Source organism: Macaca fascicularis, chromosome 2, assembly GCF_037993035.2.
Source record: "Macaca fascicularis isolate 582-1 chromosome 2, T2T-MFA8v1.1".
NCBI classification, from domain to species: Eukaryota; Metazoa; Chordata; class Mammalia; order Primates; family Cercopithecidae; genus Macaca; species Macaca fascicularis.
In genome coordinates this window covers 52,347,846-52,362,025 of record NC_088376.1, presented here as the reverse complement: position 1 = coordinate 52,362,025, position 14,180 = coordinate 52,347,846, and the positions used below count along the sequence as shown (strand labels likewise).

Here is a 14,180-nt window from a genome sequence, read left to right as displayed (position 1 = left end):
AAGGTGGCTAAGGACAGTTGGACGGGGTACAAGAGGATCTTGATTTTGGTCTTGGCTCTACTTGCCACTAACCAGGGCACATCCCTTAACCTTTCTGGGTTATAGTCCCTATTCCATAAAATAAGAGGATGGACTAGATAATCTCCCAGGTTCCTTATGTAGCCTAACAGTTTCACATTCCATAAGCCACACATAAAAATCCATCTCATTTCTTCATACCTCCCTTCCACCAGCCCGTTAGTTCTCATGAAGGCAGGAGCTACTTTTCCAAGTTTAAGCCCAGTGCACGACACACAGCAGGAATTGCAATAACAGTTTCAGTGAGTGTATGAATAAAAAAAGAACGTTTTTATCCCACCTTCACCTCCATCCTGGAGAAATTTCTGCCATTGAATTCTTCCTCAAAGAAATCTATTCTTCTCTAGAAAAGCTTCAGTGTTGATATTGTCTTTCAAATATATATATATATATGTTGTTCAAATATACACATATATTATACATTTAATACATACATTTAATATATCGAGGTTTGGGCTACTTAAATTCATTTAAGAAAATTTACTTGTAAATCATATTTCTATATAATATCCATAGCAAACTGAAGATTAAAAATATTTAACTTAAGCCACCGGATGTGGTGGCTTCCACCTGCAATCTCAGCACTTTGGGAGGCCAAGGTGAGAGGATTGCTTGAGCCCAGTTCAAGACCAGCCTAGGCAACATAGTGAGATCTCATCTCTATGTTTAAAACATACACATATATATGAAATATTATAAAAATATACATATATTATTAAGTGTATTAAAGTGTTTTAAAGTATTTAGTGATACTAAATATAGCAAAACTTGAGAATTTTTTTCTCAGAAATGAAGTGAGTATATAAAATTATACCTTCTTGTCTTTGATGTTGACCTAGGAGGAAATAGACTGAAAAGCATGGTTTTCTTCATTACATGACATTGCCCAGCAGAAGTTAAGCAAATTTGACTGGTAAACAATTTTGAGAAAAACTAGCACTTTTAAAAATGCATTTTTGTAGAAATACCAATTATAAAATTTATTTAAGGATTTTAAAATTATTTTTGTAAAGTGAAGTCCTTTTTTTTTTTTTTTTTTTGAGACAGAGTCTCGCTTTGTCGCCAGGCTGGAGTGCAGTGGCGCGATCTCAGCTCACTGCAACCTCCGCCTCCTGGGTTCAAGTGATTCCCCTACCTTTGTCTCCTGAGTAGCTGGGACTACAGGCATGCGTTACCACGTCCAGCTAATTTTTTTGTATTTTAGTAGAGGCGGTGTTTCACCATGTTGGCCAGGATGGTCTCCATCTCCTGACCTTGTGATCCGCCCGCCTTGGCCTCCCAAAGTGCTGGGATTACAGGCATGAGCCACTGCTCCTGGCCGTAAAGTGAAGTTCTATATGCTGTATGGTTGTTAAATGCAGATAAATAAAGAATTTTCAAAAAATTTAAAATATTTCTCATGTCTTTATCCAGGCACAACATCTTTAGCATTTCTGCGTAATTTTTTTCTCACTAATTTCTCCCTTTGAAGAGACAAACATTTTTTTCTCAATCAGGTATTTGTTCCTGAGTTTAGCTCATAGCTCAGGCTTCCTTGCGGCGTGCTTTTCAAACAAAGGATTGATGAAGTCCTCTTTATATGTCGGCTCCTGATCTAGGTGCTTTGTGGTACATGTTGCTTATCAGTTCACTGGTTCGTGTACCAAAGATCACATGCCCTCCTTACCTCTGCCATAAACACACAGATGAACTGAAAAAGTGTACACATGCGCGCGCACACACACACACAGATGATCTGGTGAAATTATCTTTTAAGTTGTGATAACCTTTGTGGAATTTGCTTTAGACCACTATGTTCTATGTAAGGCTTAAAGTATACTCTAGACAGGGAAGTGTGAAATGAGATTTTAACACAAACAAAAGCCGAGACTAGATGAGTCAGGATTGGGGCCAGTATTCGAGCCTCCATGAATTGAATTAAGGTAATAATTACTTAAACAGTAATAGTTAACAGGAAAGTACTTTGGAAGGAATCTCAGGAATCTATACTCCAAAGCACAAAACACTCTGATGGTCTATTTTTGATAAGGTATTGTGGGCCCTGGTCATTAATCTGTATGTTCTTCCCTCCTGCAGTGATGAATCACCAACACCAGCAGCAGATGGCCCCCAGTACCCTAAGCCAGCAGAACCACCCCACTCAGAACCCACCCGCAGGGCTCATGAGTATGCCCAATGCTCTGACCACTCAGCAGCAGCAGCAGCAGAAACTGCGCCTTCAGAGAATCCAGATGGAGAGAGAAAGGATTCGAATGCGCCAAGAGGAGCTCATGAGGCAGGTATGGCCTTCCATGGTGTCTGGTGGAGGCTCCCTGGCCTTGGTGCCAAAGCTGATAGATAGGTAGCTGCTTACCTTCAGGGTATTGCTTCTAGAGAAAAAAAGAGAATAGGGCTCCAAGCCCTACTCCAAGCCTCTTGATTAGAATCTAGTTTCTTCTCTCAGTGTTCTGCCTGCATTTTCAGAACCAAGTTTAAGAGTACAAGGATGAGCTGTATTATCATGGCTGCCTTTGACTTCCACTGCTAGTCTTTAGGAGAAGAGAAAGGAGAAAGTAGAGAGATAAGAGTCTGTTGTTGTGTAACAAATTATTCCAAAATGTAGTTGCTTAAATAGCCATTTCGTTATATCACACAATTTTGTGGGTCAGAATTTAAAAGGGGCTCACCTGGGGCTATTCTTCTGCTCTACATGGCATTGACTGAGGTCATTTAGTGGTATTCAACTGGTAGGTGGGTTGGTCTGCCTAGTTCACGATGGCTTTACCTAAGTGGGTGGCATGATGGTGAGGATTGCTGGAAGACTGGGCTTAGCTGGAACAAAAGCCTGGGATCTATGGTGTGGCGATCTCAGAGTAGTGGTACTTATTACACAGCAGCTTGGGTTTCCAAGAAAAAAGCATTCTAAGAGACAGGAAGTAGAAGTTGCCAATTTCGTGGGGCCTGGCTCTGGAAACGGTCATGGAGTCGCTTTTGCCATACTCTTTTGGTCAAAGTAAGTCACAGAGAACTACCCTAGATTCAAGCAGATAGTGGAGTGGATGTTCCTCGAAAGAAATGACAAAGAATCTTGGTCCACCACAGAGCATGAAAAAGAGGGAAGCTGAAGGGAGAATGAGAAGGGAAAGTGGTTTGTATATGGACTCCAACAGAGTGCTCTGATTGATGCCTGGGCATCAATCAGGCACTTTTGTGCCATACTCCATTCATTCACTTTTTATTCCCTCACTCAGGAGTATGTTACCATGTGCCCTCTGTGGGTCAGGCTCAGTGCTGTACTTCAAAAACGATTACAAGAGAATCCCTAAAAGAACCTACAGTTCTCTCCCTGTTTCAGTGGCTTGGTCTATGGAAGAGCAGAATTGTTTCTTCTGTGTTGCTAAACTACTATAACCCATGTTTGCAGGTCTCATACTTTTTTTCTGGCTACATTTTGGGAAGAAAAGCTTCAGTTTATTGTTTTAACTTTGCAGACTTTGTTTTGTGACTCACATGAAGCAAGATACGTGAATAACTTCCTTTTGCTACTTTAGAGAAATCAGAGAAATAAGTAGTTTTAACATTCCAGAGAACTTTCTTGGAGCAGAGCAAAGGACTGAGCATGTTAGAGTAAACGCTGTTTTTTAAAAGCTACATTTGATGCTTTCAGAAATACACATTGACTTCCATAAATGAATAATGTATTTCTCATCAAATAAATTCCGGGATATAAGAAATCTGTATTGTGTGAGGTTTAAAATGCATGGTAAGTTAAAATCATTTCTCAGATATAGTCTTTGAAAATGAGGAAAATGAATATAAATTGTGCTTTGTTGCTCAGCTGAACTTTCCTCCAAATTTGAGGCATACAACTTAATAATTAGGTAACTACAGTTGTCTTTTTTACCCTGAGGATTTATGTTTGAACTTTCACAGTTATTTCAGGCTAACGGTTGTTTATACTGATTTTAGATATATAGTGTCATATTTCTTGATGGGAAATAATTGTGTTATTAATGGTTTTCTGTCTTTGAATAATAATTTTATTTGGAATAATTTTTCTATTTTATAATGTAGGGTAAACAGTATTCCAACAGCATTTTACACAAAGATGTGACCATTCTACAAAGAATGACCTGCTTCTCTGTTTTTGCGGTTGTGTTTCTCTTTCTCTTGCTTCCCCACCTTCTTTCCCACAGAAAGTATTTCTGAAAAGGAGTGGGAAAAGTGCCCCAAATTGTTTCCTTTATTCTAGCTGTAAGTGCCTTTGAACCAGGATGTAGTACTGATGGTTCATATTACAGAAATGCCAACCAAGTTCCTTAAATGCTGATCCTTGGAGGCTGTGGAACGCGGGGCGTTGTGCTGCATCTTAGTGAGCAATTGCAGTGTGTATGAAGCAGGAGAAAAGGTTGTCCAGATTTGCTCACAGAGGCTCACGTAGTTCAGCCTTGACTCTCTGTGTGTGTGTGTGTGTGTGTGTGTGTGTGTGTGTGTGTGTGTGTGTGTTTGTAGTTAGGAGGAGATGGAATGGTGGAGTGGATGGTTCTGGTGTTCTGATGCCTTTTTATTTTTGTTATGGAGTACAGGAAAAGGTCTAAATAGACTTTTTAATCATGACAGATTTCTTCCACATGCAGAAGCAGCATGCTCCTGATTGTCAAAGACAGGATTTAAGACCATATAATTAATGGCATTGGAGTGTTCTATAATAGTTTTCTGGGGCTTTTATCAGGATGCCTGATTATTCAATATTCAGGTGTGGACTGTGTGTTTCATCTTGGTGGATTTTTTGAACTCTTTTGGTGATTCTCTGCTTCACTTTTTGAACCTAAGCCATGGCAGCAGCGGGAAATGGACTGGAATTAAAAGTGCTCTTTGGCTCACTTGTTTAGTTGCCTTCCAGCATATGGTAGGAATTTGGAGAGATGGGGGAAATGGTGGTCCTGGTGAAATTTAAAGATTATCTGTAGGCTTCTGTTTGTTCTGTCTGTCCTACCCCTATGTCCTGGGTAGTCAACAACTGCCTGAATATCCCTTGCTCAGTGGACAGTTTGTAATTACACTGGCTCTCCTCTTGCTTGTAGGCGGCCTTAATTGCACAGCCTGTCTTCTTGGGACCCATGCCCTGCAGGTAGGCCTAGACCTACCTGCCCTTCTACCAGCCGAGCCTCTCTGGGAGCAAGGCCCCAGGCTATGCTCTCTTTCTACAGTAGAAAGGGAGGCTGGCAAAATTTAATACGTAGATGAATTTATCCCCTAATTATTAATACATTATCACTGCTGTCTATAGTTTATCATTCTTGAATGATACGACGAATCTGAAAGGTCCCTATGGAGAATATGCTATATAAATATTGTTTCCGTTTTCCTCCTGTTCCTTCTGCTATGCCATTGTTCCACTAGGCATATAGTTTGATGATGTTGTGCCATGAAAAAAACAACTCTTTGGTCCTCGTTGCATGATTTGATGTATACCGCAATGCCAAAGGTTCACCTATTAACTCATTGGCATTGAAATCATGCTAGGATATTAACAAAATGGATCTGAGGATCTTTGATCACAACTCTAAAGCGAGTCTTCATTATTTCAGTACGGAAGCTCGTATTTTTTCCTTCCTTCATTCCTTTATCTCTTCATTCATTCAATCAATATTTATTTAGTAGAAAATAATAGACAGGTAAATGGGACGTGACTGCCTTCAGATAACTTGTATTTTAGCAGAGAAGGAAAAATAATTAACTCTAATCCAAATTCATGGCCAGAAGGGTAAATTAAAACCATTCCCTGCTTCAGAGGGGCCCAGTGGCTACCATCTTTGACTTTCATTACTGGAATTGAGACCAGATGCACCTGAGCAGAGTTCTGTGAAAGTGAGCATCAGAGACTCCTTTTTCTTTCCAGTGACCCCTCAGGTCAACAAACTGTTACCATCTACAGAATTAGGATCAAAAGAGCCAGTAAGGTTTGCTATCTCTGCTGATAAGGAATCTTCCGAAGTAGAATTTTCTTAAATGCAGTCCCTCCAATTTAACATTGGCTGCTGTAGCAACAGAGCTGAGCTACTTGTATCTGATAATTGATGAATTGTCTTGAAATATGGCAGACACTCCAAGTAGAGGGGTACCAGGGAACATGAGGGGATCCCACCAGGCCTGCAGTACACAGCCGTATCAAGAAAGTAGACCTCTTCCCACTGTCAACAGGCATCTACCGTGGAAGACATAAAGAGTGCATTTTTGTGAAAGGAAGTCTTTTGTCCGTGATAGAATTTTCTTTTATTTTTATTGAATTTCCCAAAGGCTGTGAGGCTCCTTCAGGTTCACCAAAAAAATGGCAACTCTAGAAAAAAAAGCAATTCTTATTGAAGGTTTGCTTTCTCTTCATTTTTTAAAGGAAATTAAAATTTTGTTTGTTGAGGTTTTTTTTAAGTAGAAAAAAATTTTAATTCCTGACTAAGTGTGGTGGCTGATGCGTGTAATCCCAGCACTTTGGGAAGCCAAGGTGGGGGGATCACTTGAGGTCAGGAGTTCGAGACCAGCCTGGCCAACATGGTGAAACCCTGTCTCTACTAAAAATACAAAAGTTAGCCAGACGTAATGGCAGGTGTTGGTAGTCTCAGCTACTCAGGAGGCTGAGGCAGGAGAATCGCTTGAACCTGGGAGGTGGAGGTTGCAGTGAGCTGAGATCGAGCCACTGCACTCCAGCCTGAGCAACAGAGTGAGACTCTGTCTCAAAAAAAAAAAAAAAAAAAAGAATATATATATATAAAAATTACTGAGTTACTTTTGTGATTAAGATTTTAAAGAAGTATTTTTGCCAAGTGCAAGAAGCCAGACTTCCACCCAAAACTACATCCTGTATGATTCCATTTATGTGACATTCTGGAAAAACAAAACTATAGGGACAGAGAAGAGATTAGCACTTGCCAGGGTTGGCAATAGAGAAAGAGGAGACTCCAAAGGGGCAGCACTAAGGAATTGTGGGGCAGATGGCACAGTTCCGTATCTTGGTTGTGGTGGCTATTTCACAGCTCTATGCATTTGTCAAAACTCAGGCATGTATACCACAAAGAGTGAATTTTACTGTATGTAAGCAAAAAGATAATAAAAGAAAATTAATTGCTATACACGAAAAGACAAAACATATGTTTATGGTACACAATGTATAAAATACTAAGCAACAAAAAAGGAAATTATAATCACCTATACTCTTACCTAGAAAGAGCAACTGTCGCCGGGCGCGGTGGCTCAAGCCTGTAATCCCAGCACTTTGGGAGGCCGAGACGGGCGGATCACGAGGTCAGGAGATCGAGACCATCCTGGCTAACACGGTGAAACCCCGTCTCTACTAAAAAATACAAAAAAAAAAAACTAGCCGGGCGAGGTGGCGGGCGCCTGTAGTCCCGGCTACTCGGGAGGCTGAGGCAGGAGAATGGCGGGAACCCGGGAGGCGGAGCTTGCAGTGAGCTGAGATCCGGCCACAGCACTCCAGCCTGGGTGACAGAGCGAGACTCCGTCTCACAAAAAAAAAAAAAAAAAGAAAGAGCAACTGTCAATATGTTGATGATTTCTTTCTAGTGTTTTTGTATGTATCATGTGTATCAATGTGTCTACTTTGTTTTTTAAAAGACAAAAGTGGTAGCATACTTTAATACTGTTTTGTTGCCTCTTAATATATTGAGAAATGATTTGTTTATTCTGTGTCAGCCGTGAAGTTGTGCTGTGACTTTGTATGTACCCATTCCAAGCGCCTAGAATCCTTTCTACAACAGGCCGTACATAAATTTTTAAAAGTCATGAGCCACACACACCCACAATGACTACAGAATATTCTGTTGTTACAACTGAAAAATTCAATGCAATATTTGCTCAGTATCCTAAAAGGCATGATTGCAGCTTTACCAAATGAAATAGGAAATTGTAGTCACGGGTAAGACATTGAGAAACAGGCTTGTCAGTGCCTGTTTATCTAAAAGAACAATTCCTTGACATGAGAACAGGCATATGGCTTTATCTGAAGGAGTATTTCTTTTCATGTGTATTATTCATTTAAATATAATGGTTTGGGGCCATCTGTCTGGAAGATTTTAAGCTCGAGGACCAGAACCTGGAAGATGAGTAAGTGGCAAAGCCTTAGCTCCCCCTTGTCCCTTCAATGGGGCTGCCTTGTAGAGAAATCATTATTCCCAAGCAAATTCAGCCCTGCTTTTACCCTCAACCTTTTTTTTTTGGAGTGGGGGTGGTTGAGGGACAGGAGAATGCAGTTTGTGAAACAAAAATGCTGACTAAGCCTGGTTTCCAGTCACCGGGGCAACAGGGACTAGGAAAGAGGGAGGCCTCGGAATTCTTTTGGCAGGTCTGTGGGATTTCTGCCGGGCTTGACAGCCACCAGGCCAGGCGGGCCAGCTGGCTGACCTCGCACAGCCATCCTGACAGAGGGCTCCTGGAGGGGGACACACCTGGCTGTGAGCAGCGCTGGCCTCGGGAAGGTTCTGAGGCCGGGTTTTTTTTTTTTTTTTTTTCATGCAAAGAGTAGCTTTTTAGCGAGCTAGGCAAGTGTCACTTTGGAGCAGATCATGAAGCATAAATGTAGGGCTATTTCATACCTTTGCTTCAGAACAGAGGACTATTTAAATTTTAGAAAAGCATTTCGTAGCATTAGGTTTCAGACTTGACTGGGTTAGCAGAGGTCATGTAGTCTAACATTTTGTGAATCTATAAATCCCTCCGTATAAGCTTGGCTATTTAAGTTCATTCATTCATATATTTGTTTTACAAATGCTCTAGGCATTAAATGTGCAACTGTTAACAACAGACCCAGCCCCTTCCCTCACAGAGCCTCCATTCTAGCTTGTGTCAAGTGTTTTATTTGCCTACACGTCCCAGAAATAATCCATTTTCCAAAATGTCCCAGTGTGCCCTTGTTGTTGAATAATAGTATCAATTCAAGTCTTTTTTTTTCTTTTTCTTCTTTTTGAGACACAGTCTCACTTCATCACCCAGGCTGGAGTGCAGTGGCGCAATCTTGGCTCACTGCAACCTTCACCTCCCAGGTTCAAGTGATTCTCCTGCCTCAGCCTCCTGAGTAGCTGGGATGACAGGTGCGCATCACCACGCCTGGCTAATTTTTTGTATTTTAGTAGAGACGGGGTTTTGCCATGTAGGCCAGACTGGTCTCGAACTCCTGGCTTCAAGTGATCCGCCCACCTTGGCCTCCTAAAGTGCTGGGATTACAGGTGTGAGCCACTGCACCAGGCCTCAGCCTTCTTTTTTTTAAGTGAAGACAGAAGAGCATCTAAATTATAATGTTTTCTTTAATGTGATTTGAAGGGACAACAGAAACCAATTGTGGAATAATACAAATTTGTTTTATGCACTCTGAGTAAAAAGAGCAACAAATAGACCATAGATAATAATGACAGACTTAATAAATGCCTTCCTAAAAGTATTGCAGTTTCGATTGTTCTTTTATAGGGACAATGTGGCAAATGAGCATTAGTGATGAGTTGTTTCAAAAAGAGAGTCTCCGGGAAGTGTGACAGTGCATTTCTAGAATCCCTTGGCACTGAATTAAAAAAAGATATACATCAGTAATTTTGTTTTGTCTCTCCCCCGCCACCCCACCCCGCCCAGTAAAGAAGATAAATAATTCAGCATTCTCTCTCTGAAGTCCCTCAGGGTTTTGGCAGAGAAAGCAATTTCTCTGCATCCAGAATAACTATTTTAATACTGGGATTTCACAATACTGTCTTTTTTTTTATTATTATTATTTTTTTCTACTCACCCCACCCTTTATAATTAAAACAATCCAATCTTCCATTTTTGCAGAGTCCCTGGCCACACACACTTAAATCAAGCAGAGCAGCCTCTGAAGAGCTGATTGTCATTTGTTTCCCTTTTGAAGTGCATTCTGGTGAGGGCAGGAGCTGGCTGGCAGAGTGTTCCCTCAGCCAAGGCGGGACAGAGCCACAGATGCTTTCAGCTGCTGTTTACTTTCTCACCTCCTCTGTTGGTTTATTCCACAGGCAAGCTGCAGGCCAACGACCTGGAAGAAAAGGAGGTTTGAGGTTTGCTTGCAGGGACACCTTCAGCTCACAAATCATCATTTGTCTTTCACATGCTTACTTCTCCAGGTATTTTACATATCACCCGTCCTCCAGCTGCTAGGAAAGGGTGTTTTTAACCCATAAATAATTACTCACTTCAGAGAGCGAGATAGATGACCACAAACTCACCAAGAGATTCTTGAGCCGTTATTTTGCAAGTCTTTCCACCCCAAGCTTGGACATAGACAGAAAATAAATTTGTCAGAGGAGGGTTGCATCAGGGTTAGGAGGGCGAGCTTTCCTTCTGAAAAGTGCCCTCAAAATCGGAATTTATAACTTTGCTTGATGGGTTGTGAATTCCTAGGACATGAGCTCCACTCATATACATTGAAAACTATCATTGAATATGTACAGTTCATTCTGTTGCCCTGTTCAAGGGAGGAAAACTATGTTCAGGAAAGTTAAATCGGCTGTTTCATAAAATTTCCTCTGACCTGTCTGAGGTAGAGGGGTTGGAATTTCTATTTTATAGCTGGGAAGACAGGCTCGGAAAAATGAAGTAACTTGCCCAGTTCTCACACCCAGTAGGTGAAAGGATTGACAATTTGAGGTCTGCCAACCTCAACTTGTCTTTCTCTGCCTCACTGAGACTTTGCCACAAACTGGGCCTCAGTTTCCTTATCTATAAAATGGAGATAACTGGGTTGTCATGAGGATGAGATGAAATAGCATGTTTTTTTTTCTTCTTCTTTTCTCTCTCTCTCTTTTTTTTTTTTTTTTTTAGATGGAGTCTCAGTCTGTCGCCCAGGCTGGAGTGCAGTGGCGCAACCTTGGCTCACTGCAACCTCCGCCTCCTGGGTTGAAGCAATTCTCCTGCATCAGCCTCCCGAGTAGCTGGGACTACAGGCACATGCCACCATGCCCGGCTAATTTTTTGTATTTTTAGTAGAAACAAGGTTTCACTGTGTTAGCCAGGATGGGAAATAACATGTTAAAGGGCTTAGAACAGTGTTTCACACGCAGTAAGCGATATGCAATTTTTAGCTAATATCTCTGCCTCCCACACCATTTAACACTATCAGTAGCTTGTTCTGTTGACTGCCTCACTGTGCCAGGTCCATTATAAATATGCTTTCTCATCTTTGTAGCATCCCAGCAAGATCAGTCTTATAAACCACCTTTTTTTTTTTTCCCCCAGATAAACAAACTATCAAGAAAGGTTAAGAATTTAGTTCAAGATGCCACAACATGTAGTAGCTGAACTGGGATTTGAACTCCAATCTTTCTGGTTCCAAAGACAGTTTTTCTCCTGTGCCATGCTGCCTTTTCGGTGCCAAGCTCTCGACATGTCTAATAGCATTAAACCCCAACTACTGTTTGAGAATTCCAGTGGCTAATAGCCTGGAGAATTGAGAAGCAAGCAGTTCCTGCACTGAACTGATAACTAGAAAGCCCTTCATCGTATCTGCCTCAAATCTAGGCTAGAAGAGATCTTCCTTCTTTCCTGTGACAGTTCATTAATAGTTTGAGAGCCACTGTGTGCCCTTCTAGTCTTCCCCTGTGGTTAAATAGCCCCATGCTTCTTCATAGGATGTGATGCCCTGACCCGTCGCTATCCTGATTGTTCTCTGGTCACTCTTTGTAAAGATTTCAGTTAAGGTAAAGTGTTGGGTAGGGGCCTGGATGCAGCCTTGCACTTGAAGGTTGATTGGAGGAAGAGGTCAGTTGGAATAGCTAGAGGAGCAATGATGACCTGCTTCTTGAGATGGAAAGTAGGTTTTGAGCTTGGTCTAGGAAACTGAAGATTTGTTTGGAGGGCAGGGTGGACACGGAGGGGACCCTGGAAGGGATCTTTGAATATACCTATTTAATTGGAGCACAGTGGGAAATGAGTGACAAGCCAGCTTAACGTTTGTTTTCCTGCCTCGACTAGAGGGAGCAGAGGAAGGATGGGGCGCTGAGTGAAGCCAGCTGCACCACCGATGCTCAGCGGCAGAGGCCTTGAGTCATGCCTTCAGCCAGCCTTGGCCAACTGTCACCCCTCTGTTTCCATGGAAGCTTACTTCATCCAGTGCCTGTCTTTGTCTTTGCTTCAGCTGCTTTAGTTTCATCCATTTTGACTGCTGCTGCTTGGTCTAAGTCAGATGTTTTCATTTTTACCCATGCAAGAGTAGTGGATGTCACGTGGCAGTCCAAATCCTACTGGGTCTGGGCTTTAATTTTATACCTACATTTAGTATAAAACAAAACCTTCCCCTGTTTGGATGGGAACATGTTGGTGAGGTTACCCCTTTTATTTTCAGACCTCGGGTTTTGTACTGTTTCCTTTTCTCTTTCAGTTCATGAGTTGAAATAAGAAAGTATTGTCATTCAAAAAAAGGCTAGAAGTTTTAAAGTTCTAAATACAGAACTTGTAATATAAAGTTTAAGTGAAATAAAACATCTCGCTACTCTCCATTTATATTCAGAACAAATTTTATGTTATATAAAAATGGTTTATAAACCTCTCCTCGTTTGAAAAAATTGTTTTCTTAGCCTTGGTGACCATTATGAATTTCACACTTTGGTTTAATCCCTCCAAGGTGAAAGTTGACCAGGAAGAAACCTCTCACCACTTAAAGTGGATCAGTTCCACATGACAGTGTGACTTAAAATTGTTTATTTTGGTTTTTTGAGATTGGAATTCAGAAAATGAAATAAGAATAATAATTCCTTCAGCATTTATTATGTGATCTAAGCACCTTGTGGTGTTATCCTGCTTTATCATCACAGCAACCTTCTTGGGTGGGTGCTATTATCATCCCCACTTTACAAATGAAGAACAGAGGGCTAAATAACTTTCTGTTAGATAGCAGGACCAGGGTTCCAGTTCAAGCATCTAGCTCCTGACCACTTGGCCCTCCTGCTCATCCTATGTTAGGGGCAGGAAAGAATGCAACAGGACCATTTCTTGAGGATGGAGTCTTCACCTGGCTAGTTGGGTTGTATACAACAGGCTATTATTTCACTCATATTCGTGATTGAGGTGAGATTGCATGTTTTTAGTTTGTATTTCCAAGTACCCAGTGTATGCCTAGCACTGTTAAGGTAGTTGGGATGTAGGAGTGAACATGACAAACAAGGACCCTTCCCTCGTGGAGCTTACATTCTAGTAGGAAAGACAGAGAATGAAGACCTAAGTTGCACTGAAGAAAATTAGTGCAGATTAAGAGACAGAAAAATGACAGGGGTGAGGCTATTTTAGGCAGGAGTGAGGTAGGAGCATCTCTGAAGAGATGATATCTGTAAGAGGCAGGCATTAAGTGAGGGAATAAGCTTTAGGAAGATCCAAGGAACATCTTGCAAGAAGAGGGAACAGTTTGTGCAGGTGCAGGAGGTGGGAGGAGCAGCAGAGAAACTGGGAGACTGGAAGAGGGTGAAGGAGGGGAGCACATCAGAGACATGGGAGGAAAGGGTGGCCAGTGCTGTTATGCAGGGTGTGGTGGTCTGCAGCGAGGACCTGCCTCTATTTACCATCCAGGTGGAACAAGAAGCAGGTGGCTTTAGAGCAGGGGGCCACATGAGCTTTACTTTGGCTGCTATGTGAAATAACCTGTGACCGAAGAATGATTTTGGAATAATCTTAGACAAAGTGTTGTATTATAAATAATAACTTTCTCAGACTGGCCTAATTTATATTTCAAAGCTATTATTCAGGCCGGGTGCAGTGGCTCACTCCTGTAATCCCAGCACTTTGGGAGGCCAAGGCGGGCAGATCACTTGAGGCCAGGAGTTCGAGACCAGCATGGGCAACATGGCGAAACCATATCTCCACTAAAAATACAAAAATTAGCTGGGCGTGGTGGCACATGCCTATAGTCCCAGCTACTCAGGAGGCTGAGGCACGAGACTTGCTTGACCTGGCAGGCAAAGGTTGCAGTGAGGCGAGAGCACGCCACTGTACTCCAGCCTGGGTGACAGGGTGAGACTCCATCTCAAAAAAAAAAAAAAAAAAAAAAAGGGGGGGGGCAGTTATTCTGGGCACATTCAACACCCTTTCTGATTTCTCTCTCATTTGTTAGTCAGTTGAAGGTAGAA

The 14,180-nt window shown here is 41.7% G+C and overlaps 1 protein-coding gene across 3 annotated transcripts in view; it reads left to right on the top strand.

The window, feature by feature from the left end:
- The window catches only part of WWTR1 (WW domain containing transcription regulator 1), a 143,367-nt gene that overhangs the window by 114,334 nt on the left and 14,853 nt on the right, over positions 1-14,180 (top strand). For all 3 annotated transcript variants that reach the window (XM_045385124.2, XM_005546076.5, XM_074031268.1), the window contains one exon: positions 2,155-2,357. In XM_045385124.2, the coding sequence (XP_045241059.1) occupies positions 2,155-2,357 (203 nt within the window). The remainder of the gene's footprint in view (positions 1-2,154; positions 2,358-14,180) is intronic.